Here is a 22,537-nt window from a genome sequence, read left to right as displayed (position 1 = left end):
TAAAAACCCCATCGAACATCATAGCACGCGAACAATAGACCCAAAAAACGACTACTTACCATAAAAAAGTTCCGGCGCCACACACTACCCCCAACTCGCATATTCTGCTTGCATACGCTGCATTTCACTATCTCCGCCACAAGCTCAAAAAGTTACAGAAACTTAATGTCGGACAACATGTCGTGCCCCATTTCAGCCCGCAAACGCGCACTATTAAACTTAGAAGCCATATCCATATCTAACAAAAGAAGCCACAAATTGAATTAAACGACTTACCGCGTGACAAACAGCAAACCAGTAACATCAAACGACACCGCAATAACATAAACGCAACGGAAACTTAATTCTTAACTCACTGAAACTAATTTCCGTTCTTCTATAACAGTCACGACCGATAAATGTACACTGCAAGCTGCTACACCCAAATGAACAAAATACACCACCAGAGGACACCACCAACCGCAAGAAGACGACATCTACAAATATAGCACACTCATAAACTAAACTCCGCACCGTCATGACGTCACACAACACAACACCCTTACGTCACGGCCCAAAGCCGACGGGTAGTATCGGACGCCTCCGTTGACCCCACTTTGAAAATGGATCTCATCTCGAAACTAGTCATCAAGTAAATAAATAAAAAAAGTGAAATTTACGACTTTGGCTGGTTTCAGTTGTACTGATTAATGGAAGTTGCTGACCTGCAATTATTCCAGCATGCTGGAAGTTCGTAAATATGGAATATTGTACTATCGCTTTCACCGGCGGACCACAAGCCATCCACAAAATCCTTTACCGAGAGAATAACAAGAAAGGAATTGTTGTAATTCCTTCCTGAGAAGATTCAGGTAACAGTTATAAGGGCTTCTATCTGTTCCATTTATGTATGCAGCATGGAAGAATGACTGACTGAATGCGTCCGTGCGTGACGCAATTAATCTAGTCTTTTCATCACGATCCCTATGAGAGCAATAGGTAGGGTCTTGTGATATATTCCCAGAGAAATATTTTATAGCCTGTTCTTGAAACTTTGTAAGTAGGCTTTCGCGGAATAGTTTGCATCTGTTTTCAAGTGTCTGCCAGGTCAGTTACTTCAGAGTTTCTGTGACACTCTCCCAAGAGTCAAATAAACCTGTGACCATTGATGCTGCCCTTTTCTGTATAAATTCAGTATCCACTGTTAGTCCCGTTTGTTACAGGTCCCATTCTTTTGAGCAATATTCTGGACTGGGTCGCATGAGTGATTTGTAAGGTATATCCTTTGTAGACTGATTGCATTTCCCTGGTATTCTACAATTAAAGCGAAGTCTGCCACTTGCTTTATCTGCGGGTGAGCTATATTTGATGATTTCGTTTTATATTGCTTAAAATTATTACGTCAAGGTATTTGTATGAGTTGACTGATCCAACCATAACTTGTTGATACCGCAACATAGAATACTATGTCTTTTCATTTTGTGAAGAGCACAATTTTACATTTTTGAATACTTAAAGCAAGTTGTTAGTATTTGCATCACTTTGGAATATCATTATAATCTGACTGACTATTTGTGCAGTTTTTTTTTCAGACGGTACTTCATTATAGATAACTGCATCATCTGTGAAAAGAGTGAGGTTAGTAGTAATATTGTCTGCAAGATCGTTATTACACGACATGAATGGAAAGGGCCCCAATGCAATTTCCTGGACGACGCTCGAAGTTACTGCTACATCTGTTGTTGATTCTCCACCCAACATGACGCACTGTGCCCTCCCTACAAATAAATCATCAAGCCAGTCACAAATTTCGCTTGATACTCCTTACAATCTTACATTTGATAAATAAGCATAAATAGAAAAAATGAGAAGCATGGTACAATATATATTTGAAGACAGTAACTTGTTCTCGAAAGAACAGTTACTGCTGATGACCGTGCAGCTTTTCCCTGGAATAAATGATGACTAATTGACAACCTCAGCTGCCGACAGGTGTTATTGTTATACGTCGATGGGGACAGCTGAAAATGTGTGCCCCGACCGGGACTCGAACCCGGGATCTCCTGCTTACATGGCAGACGCTCTATCCATCTGGGCCACCGAGGACACAGATGAATAGCGCGACTGCAGCGACTTATCCCTTGCACGCTTCCCGTGAGACTCACGGTGGGCAAATGTCTATAAGTTACAATACATATGTAGAATTGTGGACAGTTGTGAATGTGAGTCTCACGGGAAGCGTGCAAGGGATAAGTCCCTGCAGTCGCGCTATTCATCTGTGTCCTCGGTGGCCCAGATGGATAGAGCGTCTGCCATGTAAGCAGGAGATCCCGGGTTCGAGTCCCAGTCGGGGCACACATTTTCAGCTGTCCACATCGACGTATAACAATAACACCTGTCGGCAGCTAAGGTTGTCAATTAGTCATCATTCATTCCAGGGAAAAGCTGCACGGTCATCAGCAGTAACTGTTCTTTCGAGAACAAGTTACTGTCTTCAAATATATAGTTAAAGGCTACCCAGCCATTGACCTTCGTCTGTGCGAATGCGCACAGGTTGCCCAAACTCTTACGGGAATCGCCAAAGCGAGCGCGAGTAATGATTGGGTGGGCAAATGTCTATAAGGTACAATACATATGTAGAATTGTGGACAGTTGTGAATGTGAGTCTCACGGGAAGCGTGCAACGGATAAGTCCCTGCAGTCGCACTATTCGTCTGTGTCCTCGGTGGCCCAGATGGATAGAGCGTCTGCCATGTAAGCAGGAGATCCCGGGTTCGAGTCCCGGTCGGGGCACACATTTTCAGCTGTCCACATCGACGTATAACAATAACACCTGTCGGCAGCTGAGGTTGTCAATTAGTCATCATTTATGGTACATTATGCTTTAAACAAGCACATTCCAAGCACGGTCTTAAGGGATGGGAAAGACCTACCATATATTGTCTGTAAGATCGTTAATACACAACATGAAAAGCAATGGCCCCAATGCAATCCCCTGGGGCGCATTCGAAGTTATTGTTACATCCGTCGTTGACTCTCCATCCAACATAACATGCTCCCTACCAAGAAACCAATACACTAACAAGGGAACCTCCCCATCGCACCCCCCTCAGATTTAGTTATAACTTGGCACAGTGGATAGGCCTTGATAAACCGAACACAGATCAATTGAGAAAAGAGGCAGAAGTTGTGTGAAACTGTGAAAAAATAAGCAAAATATACAAACTGAGTAGTCCATGGGTTACATAGGCAACATCAAGGAGTACGTGCGTTCAGGTATGTCGTGGTCTCGTGGTAGCGGAGCAGCTGCGAAAGGAGAAGTCCTTGGTTCAAGTCTTCGCACAAGCAAACATTTTACTTTCATTATTTTTGCATAGTTATATCTGTCCGTTCGTTCATTGACGTCTCTGTTCACTGTAATAAGTTTAGTGTCTGTGTTTTGCGACCGCATCGCAAAACCGTGCGATTAGTAGACGAAAGGACGTGCTTCTCCAATCGGAACCGAAAACATTTGATCGAAAGGTCATAGGTCAACCGATTCCTCCACAGGAAAACACATCTGATATATTCTATAGGACACTGGTGACGGCATGTGCGTCACATGACAGGAATATGTTGTCGACCCACCTAACTTGTACACTTGGCGAATGGGTAAAAAAGATTCTTCTACCTTGCCCGATTTAGGTTTTCTTGTGGATGTGATAATCACTCCCAAAAAAGTAATGAAAACGTAAGAGTGTGTCACATAAACTGGAAATAAAAAATTAAAGTTTTCACTCGATGGATGATTTGAACCAAGGATCTTTCGTCCCGCAGCTGCTCACGTTACCACGAGACCACGGCGCTCCTGCAAGCCCAGGGTCCTTGATGTTGCCTATCATCCCTTAAACTACTTAGTTTGAATGTTTTCCTTATTTTTTCACAGTTCCACACAACTTCTTCCTGTTTTCTCAATTGATCTGTGTTCAGTTTTTCAAGGCCTATCCAATGTGCCAACTTATAACTAAATCTGAGGTGGGTGCGATGGGGAGGTTCCTTTGTAAGCAAATTCAGAAGGATGCAGTTTGCAGTAAGTACTGGGAGATGAAGAAGCTTGCAGAGGATAGGGTAGCATGGAGAGCTGCATCAAACCAGTCTCAGGACTGAAGACCACAACAACAACAACAACCAAGAAACCCTCAAACCAGTCACAAATTTCGCTTGATACCCCCTCACAATCTTACGTTTTATAAATAACCATAAACAGAAAAAATTCAGAAACATCGTTCAATATGCCTTAGACAAGCACGTTTCAAGCAAGGTCTTAATGGATGCGAAAGACCCACAATGCTTTAATATGCATGTTACAAAACTGCTACGTAAACAAACAGATTCAAGAGAATTCAAAACCTAGCTGACAAACAAAAGCTGAACGAAGTGAAAATGAGCATAATGAGGGCAATGAGAGAAGCATTCGACGACTCTTATTGTAAAATATTGTCAACCAATCTGACTAAAAACCCTAAGAGGTTTTCAAAAATGGTTCGAATGGCTCTGAGCACTATGCGACTTAACTTCTGAGGTCATCAGTCGCCTAGAACTTGGAACTAATTAAACCTAATGAACCTAAGGGCATCACACACATCCATGCCCAAGGCAGGATTCGAACCTGCGACCGTAGCGGTCGCTCGGTTCCAGACTGTAGCGCCTAGAACCGCACGGCCACTCTGGCCGGCCCTAAGAGGTTTTTGTTCTGCCATAACCACAAGTGCGAGAACGAAGAGGAGGAACGCAAGACCAGAGAAGGCGGTGAGGCGATGTCAGCCAATAGCCTGCTGATAAGGACCGTGCTGCACTATGAGCGACCTGGAATTTAAGTGCCGCTCGTGCCAGGCTCGGCCGGACATTAGTGGAGTATTAGCTCGGCTTAGCCGAGAGTGCTATGAGAACAGTTATCAGTGCTCCACAAACAGTGTGTCAAACTTGCAGGAACACTGCATATAGTCAAGGACTCTGAACTATATTACCTGTCGCCCATCGTTTGCGACAACATGTAGTACATTCAAGTTAAGTAGTGTCAAATCTGCTTTATAGAAATAAAGCTACTAATGTTATTTGCTTGAAATGTTGTATAACTTTTCAAGAATGCAGCATCCCTTAGGCACCCTACATGAGACGAAAGGGCAAACCCAACAACTGGCGACGAGTATCCTCCAAACCCAGTGCCCAACGCCCACGGCACTTTTTTTTTTTTTTTTTTTTTACACTACCGGCCATTAAAATTGCTACACCAAGAAGAAATGCAGATGATAAACGGGTATTCATTGGCCAAATATATTATACTAGAACTGACATGTGATTACATTTTCACGCAATTTGGGTGCATAGATCCTGAGAAATCAGTACCCAGAACAGCCACCTCTGGCCGTAATAACGGCCTTGATACGCCTGGGCATTGAGTCAAACAGAGCTTGGATGGCATGTACAGGTACAGCTGCCCATGCAGCTTCAACACGATACCACAGTTCATCAAGAGAAGTGAGTGGCGGATTGTGACGAGCCAGTTGCTTGGCAACCATTGAGCAGACGTTTTCAATTGGTGAGAGATTTGGAGAATGTGCTGGCCAGGGCAGCAGTCGAACATTTTCTGTATCCAGAAAGGCCCGTACAGGACCTGCAACATGCGGTCGTGCATTATCCTGCAGAAATGTAGGGTTTTGCAAGTATCGAATGAAGGGTAGAGCCACGGGTCGTAACACATCTGAAATGTAACGTCCACTGTTCAGAGTGCCGTCAATGCGAACAAGAGGTGACCGAGACGTGTAACCAATGGCACCCCATACCATCACGCCGGGTGACGAATACACGCTTACAATGTGCGTTCACCGTGATGTCGCCAAACACGGATGCGACAATCATGATGCTGTCAACAGAACCTGGATTCATCCGAAAAAATGACGTTTTGCTATTCGTGCACCCAGGTTCGTCGTTGAGTACACCATCGCAGGCACTCCTGTCCGTGATGCAGCGTCCAGGGTAACCGCAGCCATGGTCTCCGAGCTGGTAGTCCATGCTGTTGCAAACGTCGTCGAACTGTTCGTGCAGATGGTTGTTGTCTTGGAAACGTCCCCACCTGTTGACTCAGGGATCGAGACGTGGCTGCACGATCCGTTACAGCCATGCGGATAAGATGCCTGTCATCTCGACTGCTAGTGATGCGAGGCCGTTGGGATCCAGCAAGGCGTTCCGTATTACCCTCCTGAACCCACCGATTCCATATTCTGCTAACAGTCACTGGATCTCGACCAACGCAAGCAGCAATGTCGCGATACGATAAACCGCAATCGCGATAGGCTACAATCCGACCTTTATCAATGTCGGAAACGTGATGGTACGCATTTCTCCTCCTTACACGAGGCATCACAACTACGTTTCACCAGGCAACGTCGGTCAACTGCTGTTTGTGTATGAGAAATCGGTCGGAAACTTTCCTCATGTCAGCACGTTGTAGGTGTCGCCACCGGCGCCAACCTTGTGTGAATGCTCTGAAAAGCTAATCATTTGCATATCACAGCATCTTCTTCCTGTCGGTCTAACTTCGCGTCTGTAGCACGTCATCTTCGTGGTGTAGCTATTTTAATGGCCAACAGTGTATGTGCTGACGCCTTAATTACCTCTTGTCTTTACTTTGCAGTGGCGCTTAATTTCTTTCACAGTTTCTTGTCGTTTTTGCTACTCACGCGCCATAGCTGCAAGCATTAGATGCCACATAGCTAACGCAGATGTTTCAGTTTCAGACGCAGCAGCTCTGAGCACTACTCAACACGGTGCACCAACTACTCACCAACTCTGCGCGCCCGATGCACCACCTACTACAGCTGCTATATCAAATGTTCAAATGCGTGTGAAATCTTATGGGACTGCTAAGGTCATCAGTCCCTAAGCATACACACTACTTAACCTAAATTATCGTAAGGACAAAGACACACACACCCATGCCCGAAGTAGGACTGGAACCTCCGCCAGGACGCTGCTATATCACCTTTTCGACAGTTTAGTGACCAAGACGAGGAATGGCCCGAGTAGCTGCGCCAGTTCGACGCCCATATGCTAGCCCAAAACATCCCAGGTACTGTAAAACTTCCATATCTATTATCCACGGTAGGAAGTGTAGTGTTCAGATTAATTCAAAATCTCTTTCCTAACGCCACTCTACGTTAACTTGCGTCGTCGTCGTCGGCTGATACTCGTATCCGAGTTTTCATTTCTCTCCTGAGATTTCCTTTGTCACGGTTCAGGCGTGGAAGTGTCGTTGATGGCTTAGCAATCCAATCCTAGCGTGGAACAGGCGGCCACAGACATTACAGCTGATGGAAGGTGGAGGACGTGGCTGAGCGTGGAGGAGTTTACGTCTCTGGCGTTTGTCATTCTCCATTCTTCGACGTTCCAGCTCAAAGTTTTGAAGAGCATTTGAGGTAACTGAGCGCCAGCGACTTCGGTCTTCTGCTGTTGTGGACCAGTTACTCGGATCGATGTTCAAGTTTTTCAGATTTTTCTTGTACTGATCCTTATAACGTTTGAGAGGGGCACCTCGTGGCCTTTTACCTGTGCTCACTTCGCTGTACAGCATTTGGCGTGGAAGTCTGTCATTTTTCATCCGCTGGACATGTCCGACCCATCTGAGTTGATGCCCAATGATAAGAGCTTCCATGCTATGCATTTTTGCTTTCTCTAGAACAGCCGTGTTGGATATGAAGTCATCCCATTTCAGGTTCATGATATATCTTAGCTTCTGTTGGTTGAAGCGTTCTAGTTTCTTCAGATCGCAGCGATACAACGTCCAGGTTTCGCAACCATATAGCAGGGTGGAAATGACTACAGCTTTGTACACCATCAGTTTGGTGTACAGTGTTAGGTCTTTATTCAGGAAGACACGCTTTGTAAGACGACCAAATGCTACATGTGCAGCACGTACTCTATTCTCCACTTCTTTTCCAGATGAGCAGTTGGATGACAGTATGCTTCCCAGGTAGAGGAAATGGTCCACTTGTTCCAGGAGTGTATCATAGATGGATATGCTGAAGTCAGGAACGGAGGAGCCAGGAGTTGGCTGCGCCATCACCTTTGTTTTTGAAATATTGATGGAGAGACCAAATCGTTCGTACGCCCTGCTGAAGGAATCAACTGACAGCTGCAACTCTGCAGGTGAATGAGCTGGAGAGGCATTGTCATCAGCATACTGCAGCTCTGTCACACGAGTGGTACTGGTGAACCTTTTTGAATGGAGTCTGGACTGGTTGAATAATCCTCCATGAAACCTGTACTTTAGTTCTATTCCTGCATTGTTTACGGTTGTCTCGTAAAGCATAGCTGCCAGATACAATGCAAATAATGTGGGTGCAAGAACGCATCCTTGTTTAAGCCCACTTGTTATTGGGAATTCACCAGTCATTTCATTCTGGCAGATGACCTGTCCAGTCATATCAACGTGGAGAGCTTCAATCAGGTCAACAAAATGTTCAGGGCAGCCGAAGCGTTTTAAGACCATCCACATGGCTTCTCTGGGAACTGTATCAAAGGCCTTTTCTAGATCGTAGAAAACAAGTAGTAAAGGCTTTTGCTGTTCTCTGCACTTCTCCTGTAGTTGTCGTGCACAGAAGATCATGTCAATTGTCCCTCTTGAAGGTCGAAACCCGTATTGAGACTCAGGTAGTATAGTCTCTGAAAGTGTCTGGAGGCGATTTAAAAGGATTCTTGCAAAAAATTTTCCAGTGACAGAGAGTAGAGATATTCCCCAGTAGTTACCACAGACGCTTCTGTCGCCCTTTTTGAAGATGGTGACAATTGTGGAGTTCTTCAAGTCAGCTGGTACCTTGCAGGTTTCCCACATTAATATAATAAGTGAGAAGAGTCTAGTTTTTAGAGGCAAGCCGCCACCCTCAATAAGCTCCATCGGGATGCTGTCAGGTCCAGGAGCCTTCCCAGGTTTCACACTCTTGAGTGCCTTGCAAAATTCTTGAAAAGTTGGAGGATCAGCCAGCCAGGGTTTTGGAGGGTGCTGTGGGACATTTTTGAGAAAATCTCCAGCGGCAGTAGAAGGGCTGTTTAACAGTGAGCTGAAGTGCTCTTTCCAACGATTTAAGATGTCCTGACTTTCAGTAAGAATGGTGGAGTTGTCAGCAGCTTTAAGTGCTCCTGATGATGAGCGGATAGGTCCATACAGCTCTTTAATACCAGCGTAAAAGCCACGCAGGTTCCTTGCATCAGAAAGATTTTGGAGTTCTGTGGCTTTCTGTTGCCACCATTTGTTCTTGATTACTCGTATTTCACTTTGACATTTCTGCTTGAGTTCTAGAAAGTGTGCTTTCTTTTCTGCGCAGGATGGATCTTGAGCAAGGGATAGGTAAGCATCCCGCTTTGCATTGATGATGGCTTGGATTTCTCCGTGGTTGTCATCAAACCAGTCACTTCTTTTCCGTGCACTACAACCAACAACATTCTCAGTAGTTTCTTTGATGATGTTCTTTAATGTGGTCCATTCTTGTTCGACGTCATCTGTGGTTGCTGGAGCTTTGTTAAGTTGTTCGGATAGTATGTCTTGGAAGTGTGAGCGAACATTTTTGTTGTTCAGGTTGCTTATGTTGAATTTTCTACGTGGTGGGTTTGAAAAGTGGGATCGTGGCTTGCGATACTTTGGTACTCTCAAACGGCTGACTAAAAGTCTATGGTCCGTCCAGCACTCATCGATGTTTAGTGCTGCTTTTGTGATGAGAATGTCTTTCTTGTCACGCTGTCGCGTAATAACGTAGTCTATAAGATGCCAATGTTTGGAGCGTGGGTGCATCCATGTGGTCTTATAGCGGTTACGCAAACGGAATTGGGTATTGGAGATGAAAAGCTCGTGCTCAGCACATAGACCAAGAAGTAGCAACCCATTTGCATTGCAGTTTCCCACCCCTTGTTTACCCATGACATCTCTCCAAAAACGGTTGTCCCTTCCCACTCTGGCATTGAAATCACCAAGTAAAATTAATTTATCTTGAATGGGTATTTTAGAGAGAGTACTGTTCAGTTGGTGGTAGAACTGATTCTTTGTGTCTTCATCACTGTCTAAAGTAGGAGCATATGCAGAGACGAAGGTGATGAATCTGTCTGAACTAATGGGTACTCTAAGAGTCATCAGTCTTTCATTAATTGAGACAGGTGAAAGTCGAAGATCTTTCACTATTTTCGTTTTTACGGCAAATCCTGCACCATGGATGCGTGGTTCTCCTGCATCCTTTCCCTTCCAGAAGATGATGTACCCTGAACGTACCTCACTAATGTCTCCCTCACCTGAGAGTCTTGTCTCACTCAAGGCAGCTATGTCTATATCTAGACGGGCTAGTTCTTGGGAGATAAGAGCGGTTCTTCTCTCTGGTCTGTAATTGTTCACGTCCAGGAGGGTCCTGACATTCCATGTCCCTATTGTCATAATCATTTCATTCTTCTTTTGTTTACGTCCGCAGTATAAGGAGTGACCTACTGGGTGCGGATTCCCAGCCCGGTTCAAGTGTGACTTCCGATGTTTAGCCCACATTTTCTAGGGCCTTCCCCATTCAGGGTGGGCAGAGGTTATCCTAAATAGGCCTGCCCAGTCGCAGATACTTGCGTATGACATTGTTATCACTTCACTGACTAGCTATTATGACCAACAACTGAATGTGGTAGCAGCTAGGTATCAATTCTTTAATTGCAAATTTTTTTTTTTTTTTTTTTTTTTTTTTTTTTTTTTTTTTTTTTTTTTTTTTTTAAAAATAGAGGTGGAGCCCTTCCACGCCCACACCGGCATGATGGCCAAGGGTTAGTATTCACTAAAGTGAGGTGTCGCAGGATGTGGGTACTGCGATGTTTGCGTACGTCTGGTTAGGATTAACCATTAATACGCGCTCGTCGGGAGATAGATTGGTCGAAATCTGACGAAGGGTAGTGGTTTGAAGGGCAGAGGAAAAAAAGTGCCAAGGCAAGGGCCAAGGGAAAAAATTCTCTGCGAAAGTTAGGTCGGGCGGCAAGAGCAGTAGCAGTTGTCTTGCTGCCTGCGATAGGTTTGTAACGATAGGCTTTGTTAGTAGTGGGTATCATGCATGTCGATACCTTGACGTTGTGCGTTTGTGCTGCTCGGCGGATGGCGCTGGGTGCTGGTACAGAGTCCTCGTTCAGCGTCAGCATCCTGCAACAGTTAGGTTTGTTATCGATCTTGTGTCCGATAGGTCATATACCGGAGGCACAGTGTGAGGGAATGTTGGCAGATTGTTTGTGCGTCTGTGGGCGAGCTCGTCGGTGTCCCTGCTGTGGCCTGTTGGTCGGCACTAATAGCAGCTGGTAGTTGCCAGTCAGTGTTGCTGATATGCAGGGGCTTGCCGACGTTTGTCGCTGTTTGCGTATGTTAGTTAACCATATGTGGCTATGCCCTAGCTAGCAGTGTCTTTGGCCGCTTGTGTTTCCACCTGTGGTTGTGATCGTAGTTTCCCAGAGTGAGGATGAAAGGATTGTTCGAGTGTCTCGAGTTCCTGTATAGTCGTGTGGCGTGTTTTTTGAATACTTCCTTGAGGGTATCAAGGCGGTATTCATGGTGAAGATCCACGGTGCGTGTGTAGCGTGGAGCATTGCTAATGATTCGTAGCACCTTGTTCTGTATGATCTGCAGGCGGCGCAGTCGTGTGGGAGCTGCATATCCCCAGACGGGAGCTGCGTACGTCATCAGAGGTCTAATCAGTGTCATGTATAAGGACACGACACCCTCCTATTCAGTGTGCTTTCCCTGTTGAGCATTGGGTAGAGCTGTTTGAGCCTCGCGTGCGCTCGGTTGGCAACGTATTCGATATGGTCCCCCCATGTAAGTTTCCGGTCCAGCCAGACACCAAGGTACCTGACTTTCTCTCAGAAACGTATTGGGCGTGTATGTAGTGTTATTGGTCTACAGTGTTGGTGTTTGTGCAGTAGTTCCGGTCTGCGTGTGAACAGAACTGCTTCGCACTTGTCGACGTTTACTTTAATACGCCATCGCTCCAACCAAGGCTCAGCTGTTCTGAGTGCTGTCTGTATTCGTGAATTGATGTTCGACGCTTTCCAGTCTTGCGCGAGGATGGCTGTGTCATCCGCGTAGACGGCTAACGTCGTGTTTTGTGTCGCTGGGAAGTCATTAATGTACAGGTTAAACAAGATGGGCCCTAGGATGCTCCCTTGGGGTATTCCAGCTTGGATACCGTGTTGTGTTGATTGTTTATCCTGCACGTTAGTGTTGAAACATCTGTTCGTGAGATGTGAGTGTATGATACGTACGAGTCCGTCTGGGAATCCAGCTTCGCTTAGTTTGCGTATGAGTCCGTTGTGCCAGAGACGATCGAAAGCCTTTTCGATGTCTAGGAACACGGCCCCTGTGGCTTTGCTCATGTCGTAGCCGTGTGTTATATGTTCGACTACGCGGAGGAGTTGTGTTGTCGAGTGGTGATTCCTAAAGCCGAATTGCTCCGGTCTTAGGGTGTCGTTGGCGATGCAATGCCTAGTGATACGTTTCAGTATTACCTTCTCAACAATCTTGCTGAGCGAACACAGCAGACTGATGGGTCGGTAATTTTGTGGGAGGGAGTGGTCTTTCCCTGGCTTCCTGAACATCAGGACCTTGGCCGCCTTCCAAAAGTCAGGGAAGTGTTGGTGTGTCAGGATGGCATTCGTTAAGTGTGTGTGCAAAAAATGGTCAGAACAAATTTATCACGAGTGGGTAACTGATTTGCAGGGTATGAAAAGGAAATGCAAATTCAAATGTGCTTGCGGTGATATATATTCAGACGTTACGTTGCGTGATGCGATCATGTACAATGTGCCTGACGTCAGAATCAGAGAACGGATTTTGAAACAGTCAGGTCCATCATTTCAGCAGGTAGTGCAAGTACTAGATCAGTACGATTCTGGTACCTTGTCAGCTCATACATTTGAGCGGCCAGCTACTTGTCAGGTTGAGTTCCTTGCTTGTGATCGCCCCATTACGCACCGACAGCGTGCGTTAGCCGTGCCAACTAAACAACGTTCCACGCCGCATAAGGCGTTTGCTAAACAGACAGCTAGCAAGCATGCATTTCGTTAGTGATACGCCAGTCAAAAAATGGTTCAAATGGCTCTGAGCACTATGGGACTTAACTTCTGAGGTCATCAGCCCCCTAGAACTTAGAACTACTTAGACCTAACTAACCTAAGGACATCACACACATCCATGCCCGAGGCAGGATTCGAACCTGCGACCGTGATACGCTAGTCAAACGAACTTTTTGTTCATTTACTCATTTGTGGCAAATTTAAATTGGACATGGGTGCCTCTGTCACATTGCTAAATCGTCACACATATGAACTGTTAGGCTCCCCAGGCCTGTCTAAAACCAGCACGCAACTGACGGCTTGTAATGGACAAAACCTTCCCGTTCTCAGAACATGTAATTTGCCTGCTATGTATCGCTCGCATACGCAAACAGTGACTTTTACAGAGCTAAAATCACGCAAGTGTGAGAACATATTTGGTCTTGATTCATTTAATTTGTTTGGCTTTAACATTCAGGACAATGTTTTGTCAGTATCCACATGCAGTGCAAAAGACAGTGTAGCTAGCTTGCTAAAAGGATTCCCAGAACTCTTTTCTGAAGGTTTAGGCAGAGCTAACAATTTTGTTGCCCATATTGCTATGAAACACAATGATCAGCCGAAATTTTTCCGGGCCAGAACTGTTCCCATCGCATTACGGGACAAAGTCGCTGCTGAACTGAAAAGAATAGCAAGATTGTGGGGTTATTGCGCTCATACAAGCTAGTCAATGGGCAAGTCCACTGGGTTTGCTCCCCAAACCTTCAGGTCGCATTCACCTCTGTGTTGACTTCAAGTCTACAGTCAACCCACAAACTGTTATTGATACTTATCCATTGCCACACCCAGAAGATCTCATGGACAAATTAGGCGCTGGACGCTACTTTTCAAAAACTGATTTGCGTGACGCATATCTTCAGATACCACTCGATGAAGAATCTCAAAAAGTGTGTCTAGTAAATACTCATTTGGACTTGTTTAAATATTTGCATTTGCCTTTTGGCAGTGCTTGCACACCTGCCATTCTCCCAATGATATTTGGAACAGCTGACTGCACAAGTGCCAAACTGTTCAAACTTGGACGATATTGTAGTAGCAGGTCGGACACCTGAAGAACATATTGCAGATTTATGTGCTTTGTTTCGTGTGTTATCTGGTGCCTGACTGAAGTGTAGACTGGACAAGTGCAATTTTTGTAAACCTAAGTTGCAGTATCTTGCTCATGTCATAAACAGTCAAAGTATACATCCTTTTCAGTTGCATTGTTAGCCATACAAGACTTGCCAGTTCCTTGCAATGTCACAGAATTGCAGTCAGTCTTAGGGAAAATGAACAATTATATTCGGTTCATACCGAATGCTGCACAAATCATAGCTCCTCCCTTGCGCGACAAGAATGTCCCCTTTGTTTGGACAGATGAGTGCCAAGTAGCTTTTCAAAAACTTAAAGATACATTGTTCAATGATCGATGCTTAGTTCACTTTGATCCTGACAAACCCGTTGTATTGCAAGCTGACGCTTCCTCTTAAGGAATCGGTGCAGTGCTTTCGCACAGAATTGGTGATAAAAACATGCTTATTGCTTTCCCATCAAAAGTGTTGTCCAAAGTTCGAGGTAACTATTCACAAATTGAAAAATAGGCTTTGGCTATTGTGTATGGTGTCATCAAATTCCACCACTATTTGTACGGCAGAAAATTCTAGTTAGTAACGGATCACAAGGCTTTGCAGTCCTTGTTTCATCCAACGAAACCGGTTCCTGTACAAACTGTCCAAAAAGTGCAAAGACGGGCTTTCTTCTTGTCTCAATAGCAGTGTGATATTTTGTATCGTCCGACAGCTCAACATACTAATGCGGGCGCACTTTCACATCTTTTGATTGGCCCTGTCTTTGACGCTTCTGCTGCATCTTGATGTCACATCGATGCCGAGGATTCTGAATTGCTTCGGTCGTTTCCGCTGAACTATAAGAAAATTGCACAGGCCACGGACGCTGATTCAGATTTGAACATTTTGCTCAATTATAATCGCACATCTTGGCCTCACTCGTTGAATAGCATAAAAAGCTCTGTAGTGCGACGATACTTTGTACGTCAGCACAGACTCGCTGAACAGAAAGGTGTGAATCTTGTTCAAAATGATAGTGGACAGTCATGTGTGTTGATCCCTAAAGATTTGCAAAAAGAAGTGTTGCAGTTACTCCACCAAGGACACTGGGGGATTGTTTGTACGAAACAGTTGGTGCGTCGACACTGTACTTGGCAGGGTATGGACGTCCAAATAGAACAGATTACGTCACAGTGTCACGCATGTGCGGAAAATCAGTCCGCTCTGCCACAAAAATTCTCTGCTTCACCTAAGTGGCAATCGCCATGGTAACATGTGCACACAGACTTTGTGGGACCTTTTTGGAACACTCGCTGGTTGACTGTGGTTGACTCATATAGCAAGTTTCCTTTTTCTGTCTCAACGAACTCGACAACGTCACGTAGCACAGTTCAGGTGTTGTCATCGATTTTTTTTTTTTTTCCTTGCCTAGAACGTTTACCTGAAGTAATAGTGACAGGCAACGGCCCTCAGTTCAGGTGCAATGAATTTGAAACATCCTGTGAACGCAATGGCATACAGCATCTCACTAATGCACCATTCCATCCACAGTGAAACGGTGATGCGGAACGTTTTGTTAGAACCTTCAAGTAGCAGATGACCAAACTTCGCTCCGCTCACGCTAGGGATCAAGCATTGCAACTGTTTCTTGCCTCATATCGTTCGTATCCACGAGATGGACCATCGCCAGTGGAATTGCTTCACGGCCGCCACCATCGGATACTGTTCCACCCTCCTCAACATCTGTCACTGAAGGAAGGTCGCAAGTATTGCTTCACGCCGCTTGATATTGTCTTTTACAGGGTTTTTAGCGGCAGCAGATGGTGGGCGCGAGGCGATATCGTCCGTCGACTTGGCGCTTGCATGTATCTTCTTTCAGGTCCCGATGGCTTGCAGTGCTTCCATCAAAATCAACTTCGCCTCTGTCGTATACATGATGGTCTTTCAGTCCATCTTCCTCCAGATTCACAGGTCCAGAGGACAGCGCGGCCACAGCAGGTGCCAGAGGGTGTCATCACGACACCGAGGGACGACCACATTGAGATGGGGTATTCTCCTCCTCTGCGTTCTCTCGTCCTACCAATGGAGCCGGACCCACCCACACCGCAGCAGTCGCTGCCATCTTCATCTGCTTCATGGCAGCAGAAGGTAGACGCGTACCCTTCTGGTCGTTTTCCGGGGGACATTTCCGCCAGAGCACAGGACAGATGGCGGGGTATGGCCGGAAGCTTGACCCCTGAGCCACAGCTTCTGGCCCAACGATGTGTCCACACTCCTGCCTCCCCCACCGTGGTCGCACTCCCTACACAACGATGGGCCATCGCTTTGGGGGGAAAGAATGTTCTGGCGTAACCACAAGCGCTGGAATGAAGAGGAAGAATGCAAGACCATAGAAGGCGGTGAGGCGACGTCAGCCAATTGCCCACCCACAAAGACCGGCCGTGCCAGGGCCGACCTCTGCAAGAAGTAAATATAAGCGCTGCTCCTGCCAGCCTCAGGCTGACATTAGTGGAGTATTAGCTTCGCCTCGCAGAGAGTGCTATGAGAACAGTTATCAGTGATCCACAAACTGTGTGTCAAACTTGCAGGAACATTGCATATAGCCAGGGACTCTGAATTATATTGCCTGTCGCCCATCGCTTGTGACAACATGTAGAACATTCAAGTTAAGTATTGTCAAATCTGCTGTTTAGAAAAAAAACTACTAATGTTATTTGCTTGAATTGTGGTATAGCATTCCGAGAATGCAGCATCCCTTAGGCACCCGATACGAGATGAGTGGGCAAGACCCAACGGTTTTGGTCTTATGTAAAAACAGTAAGCGGTTCAAAACCATCTATTCAGTCACTTAGTGACAATACTGGCGACGAAACGTAATATAACAGACAGAAGGCTGAAATACTTAATTTGGTCTTTCAAAATTTTCACAGTGGGAGATTGTAATACGGGCCATCATACTAAGGCCTATATTGCTGACGTCAGTCTTTGGTTGAATTATGGAACATGTTTTATGCCCAAGAATTATGAAGTTTTTGCAGAACAAAAATCTTCTATATAGGAATCAAGAGAATTGTGCAAACAAAGATTTTGTGAAACTCAGTTCGCTCTGTTCCTCCACGAGATACATAGTGCTGCGACATTTGCGACTGGTTTCAAGACTTCCTTGCAGATAGATCTCGACACGTCACTCTTAACGGAAAAAATCGACAGATGTACAAGCATTTTTGGTAGTACCCCAAGGACGTGTGATAGGACCGTTATTATTTAAGATGCGTGTAAATGATCTATTAAGAAGTGTTTGAAGCTTTTTAAGACCGTTCACAGGTGATGCGGTTGTCGACAAGAATTTAGCAACGCCAGTAGACAGTACCGATTTGTAGAATGACGTGCTGCTCATGTCCAGTGCAATGTTTTTCCACAATTCAGACAGTTTACCATGTGTATGACAGACTGCATTGGCAAGAGATGTAGTAAAATTCTGACTTGCAGAAGCCCAAATCAGTTTTTACATTGCCCTCAAACAATCTAAAGCAGAATATGAGTTCACTGTATCATTTTCCTTAATACAGTCGATCCTAACAGGACACCAGTATATGGAAGAAAGGCTGTTGTTTCTCTGCAAAGGTTAAACAAAGAAATGAACATATGATGCTGGGGGTGTTGGATGGAGTTGTAATGGGCACAGTATTGTCCGCAGGCAGTGAATCTAGGTATGTAGATATTGCAGGTTTGTTGTGCAATACGAATATCTCCCCCCCCCCCCCCCCCCCGAGATGTTTATTAAGAGCTGGGTGTTCTTTGTTACCAGAATTAATAAAGAAGTTATTCACTTCAGCGGGTGTGATACTGGTCATATCATATGCAGTTCTGTTAGTATTACCAAGATGATTTGATAATGTTCCAAGCAGCCTTGCATTTGTTTTGTGATTGCTGCATACAATTATCATTTTCCATCTGTCTCTGTTTTATAATTTCTGATCTGTACCTCTTCTATAGTTGAAAGTACTGAAGTACATCTTCTTCACTGTTCTTTGATCTGTTATAAAGATTAGTGACGTGTTCTTAATTTTTTGAGGTCAGGTGTGTACCATTGATGTAAACTTCTATGATCACTTTTGATTGGTTTCCCCTTGTATCTTTTTAATATTTTGAATGCACTTATTACATGTAGTGGAAACAAGATTGACAAAGGACATTTTTTAGCTTTAATTAATCCTGCCTAGTCCACCTTTTCCATCAAACACAACATCTGGAGGAGAATGCAAACACTCATATTGGTCATCCCCCCAATAGTACTTCTCTGAAAGAGCTGCCTGGTGCCATGACTTCTTGTAGCATGGTACCTGGCCTGGGAGACTACCTAAAGCAAATAGAGAGTCAAGGGAAATTCTGTAACCCCAAATGAATGTAGTAGGCACAACTTAAGTATGTCCTGTGTAACTCCCCTACAGTCCTCTTTATGAAGATTAGGAAATCCCAACACATCAGGAGCAAGACTCAAAGTAAGCAACTCTATCTGACGAGGCTCTGGGAAACTCAAATGCCGGATTTTGCATTGCAGGACTGTCTATCTGGTAAGACTCAAAAAGCAAATAAAACTCCTGCCCCTACTAAAATGTGAATCTCATAACTATTCCTCTGAACCTTCATCCTAACATGTTCAGAAAAGATATGCTATGAACATTCAAATATTTACTGAAACAAAAAGCAAATTAACTTACAGTATGGTGGTATGACCACCTCTTGCACTTAACACTAAACATTATTTTCAACTGACTCTTCTTGATTAATTTAATATCTTGTTCACAAGCAGTGATATTCATATAAATTTCTGAATAATTGAAAACAGTATCACTCAACATATTTCATCATACAGACTCCTAAGTCACTTGTACAACTTATTATTGAAATTTAATCAGTTTGACACAACAAATTAAGTAAGGTAAACTGTTTACAGAAGTATTTAGGTAATTACAACCAAACAGTGCACATTAAATTTAAGTAGAATCCAACAATTGCCCGCGAAAGGCAAAGGTCCCGAGTTCGAGTCTCGGTCGGGCACACAGTTTTAATCTGCCAGGAAGTTTCATATCAGCGCACACTCCGCTGCAGAGTGAAAAATCTCATTCTGGAAACATCCCCCAGGCTGTGGCTAAGCCATGTCTCCGCAATATCCTTTCTTTCAGGAGTGCTAGTTCTGCAAGTTTCGCAGGAGAGCTTCTGTAAAGTTTGGAAGGTAGGAGACGAGGTACTGGCAGAAGTAAAGCTGTGAGTACCGGGCGTGAGTCGTGCTTCGGTAGCTCAGATGGTAGAGCACTTGCCCGCGAAAGGCAAAGGTCCCGAGTTCGAGTCTCGGTCGGGCACACAGTTTTAATCTGCCAGGAAGTTTCATATCAGCGCACACTCCGCTGCAGAGTGAAAAATCTCATTCTGGAAACATCCCCCAGGCTGTGGCTAAGCCATGTCTCCGCAATATCCTTTCTTTCAGGAGTGCTAGTTCTGCAAGTTTCGCAGGAGAGCTTCTGTAAAGTTTGGAAGGTAGGAGACGGGGTACTGGCAGAAGTAAAGCTGTGAGTACCGGGCGTGAGTCGTGCTTCGGTAGCTCAGATGGTAGAGCACTTGCCCGCGAAAGGCAAAGGTCCCGAGTTCGAGTCTCAGTCGGGCACACAGTTTTAATCTGCCAGGAAGTTTCATATCAGCGCACACTCCGCTGCAGAGTGAAAAATCTCATTCTGGAAACATCCCCCAGGCTGTGGCTAAGCCATGTCTCCGCAATATCCTTTCTTTCAGGAGTGCTAGTTCTGCAAGTTTCGCAGGAGAGCTTCTGTAAAGTTTGGAAGGTAGGAGACGAGGTACTGGCAGAAGTAAAGCTGTGAGTACCGGGCGTGAGTCGTGCTTCGGTAGCTCAGATGGTAGAGCACTTGCCCGCGAAAGGCAAAGGTCCCGAGTTCGAGTCTCGGTCGGGCACACAGTTTTAATCTGCCAGGAAGTTTCATATCAGCGCACACTCCGCTGCAGAGTGAAAAATCTCATTCTGGAAACATCCCCCAGGCTGTGGCTAAGCCATGTCTCCGCAATATCCTTTCTTTCAGGAGTGCTAGTTCTGCAAGTTTCGCAGGAGAGCTTCTGTAAAGTTTGGAAGGTAGGAGACGAGGTACTGGCAGAAGTAAAGCTGTGAGTACCGGGCGTGAGTCGTGCTTCGGTAGCTCAGATGGTAGAGCACTTGCCCGCGAAAGGCAAAGGTCCCGAGTTCGAGTCTCGGTCGGGCACACAGTTTTAATCTGCCAGGAAGTTTCATATCAGCGCACACTCCGCTGCAGAGTGAAAAATCTCATTCTGGAAACATCCCCCAGGCTGTGGCTAAGCCATGTCTCCGCAATATCCTTTCTTTCAGGAGTGCTAGTTCTGCAAGTTTCACAGGAGAGCTTCTGTAAAGTTTGGAAGGTAGGAGACGAGGTACTGGCAGAAGTAAAGCTGTGAGTACCGGGCGTGAGTCGTGCTTCGGTAGCTCAGATGGTAGAGCACTTGCCCGCGAAAGGCAAAGGTCCCGAGTTCGAGTCTCGGTCGGGCACACAGTTTTAATCTGCCAGGAAGTTTCATATCAGCGCACACTCCGCTGCAGAGTGAAAAATCTCATTCTGGAAACATCCCCCAGGCTGTGGCTAAGCCATGTCTCCGCAATATCCTTTCTTTCAGGAGTGCTAGTTCTGCAAGTTTCGCAGGAGAGCTTCTGTAAAGTTTGGAAGGTAGGAGACGAGGTACTGGCAGAAGTAAAGCTGTGAGTACCGGGCGTGAGTCGTGCTTCGGTAGCTCAGATGGTAGAGCACTTGCCCGCGAAAGGCAAAGGTCCCGAGTTCGAGTCTCGGTCGGGCACACAGTTTTAATCTGCCAGGAAGTTTCATATCAGCGCACACTCCGCTGCAGAGTGAAAAATCTCATTCTGGAAACATCCCCCAGGCTGTGGCTAAGCCATGTCTCCGCAATATCCTTTCTTTCAGGAGTGCTAGTTCTGCAAGTTTCGCAGGAGAGCTTCTGTAAAGTTTGGAAGGTAGGAGACGAGGTACTGGCAGAAGTAAAGCTGTGAGTACCGGGCGTGAGTCGTGCTTCGGTAGCTCAGATGGTAGAGCACTTGCCCGCGAAAGGCAAAGGTCCCGAGTTCGAGTCTCGGTCGGGCACACAGTTTTAATCTGCCAGGAAGTTTCATATCAGCGCACACTCCGCTGCAGAGTGAAAAATCTCATTCTGGAAACATCCCCCACGCTGTGGCTAAGCCATGTCTCTGCAATATCCTTTCTTTCAGGAGTGCTAGTTCTGCAAGTTTCGCAGGAGAGCTTCTGTAAAGTTTGGAAGGTAGGAGACGAGGTACTGGCAGAAGTAAAGCTGTGAGTACCGGGCGTGAGTCGTGCTTCGGTAGCTCAGATGGTAGAGCACTTGCCCGCGAAAGGCAAAGGTCCCGAGTTCGAGTCTCGGTCGGGCACACAGTTTTAATCTGCCAGGAAGTTTCATATCAGCGCACACTCCGCTGCAGAGTGAAAAATCTCATTATGTGTAGTTTTTCTCGGCTCACAAGGGGTATTTTTTCCTCTAGGCACAATAATAACATAGATGAGAAAAACATGGGGAGATGTGCTGATATAGAAGCATTTAGAGACATAATATACCGTATAAGAATATTTGGAATAGCACTTATAAGAGCTTTAATTTAAAAAACAGAGTATACATAAATGACAAATTTCAGTACAATCAACCCTATTTTGGATTATGGTTACCAGCTTTATGACATTACAGAATTCCACAATTACATGACCATGTAAATTCCTGAACATAATTATGACTCTTATTCCATATTTCATTATCTCTGCATTTATACGATGCAGAACTGGGCTTGTTCATGTCTCTTGTTGGACTTAAGAGGCTCAAAACAGCCATTTATTTCAAATTTTGTGCCACTGACTGTAAATTAAGTCATACTCACAGAATTTCATCATACAGTCGCAGGAAAGCTTCTGTGAAGTTTGGAAGTTAGGAGACGAGGTACTGGTGGAATTAAAGCTGTGAGGATGGGGCGTGAGTCGTGCTTGGGTAGCTCAGTCGGTAGAGCACTTGCCCGCGAAAGGCAAAGGTCCCGAGTTCGAGTCTCGGTCCGGCACACAGTTTTAATCTGCCAGGAAGTTTCATATCAGCGCACACTGCACTGTAGAGTGAAAATTTCATTCTAGAAACATCCCCAGGCTGTGGCTAAGCCATGTCTCCGCAATATCCTTTCTTCCAGGAGTGCTAGTTCTGCAAGGTTCGCAGGAGAGCTTCTGTCAAGTTTGGAAGGTAGGAGATGAGGTACTGGCAGAATTAAAGCTGTGAGGACG

At 45.3% G+C, this 22,537-nt stretch overlaps 1 protein-coding gene across 1 annotated transcript; it reads right to left on the bottom strand.

Annotated features, from left to right (window-relative positions):
* Positions 1–219: 219 nt before the first annotated feature.
* LOC124722218 lies at positions 220–10,432 on the bottom strand. Its single transcript, XM_047247413.1, has 2 exons — positions 8,847–10,432; positions 220–238 (listed from the first exon to the last, which is right to left on the bottom strand). The coding sequence occupies exons 1-2, from the start codon at positions 10,430–10,432 to the stop codon at positions 220–222; spliced, it is 1,605 nt and encodes a 534-aa protein (XP_047103369.1).
* Between the last annotated feature and the right edge of the window lie 12,105 nt (positions 10,433–22,537).

Source organism: Schistocerca piceifrons, chromosome X (assembly GCF_021461385.2).
Source record: "Schistocerca piceifrons isolate TAMUIC-IGC-003096 chromosome X, iqSchPice1.1, whole genome shotgun sequence".
Classification (NCBI taxonomy): Eukaryota; Metazoa; Arthropoda; class Insecta; order Orthoptera; family Acrididae; genus Schistocerca; species Schistocerca piceifrons.
Note: the sequence above shows the minus strand (reverse complement) of the source record. Positions and strands in the feature narration are given on the sequence as shown.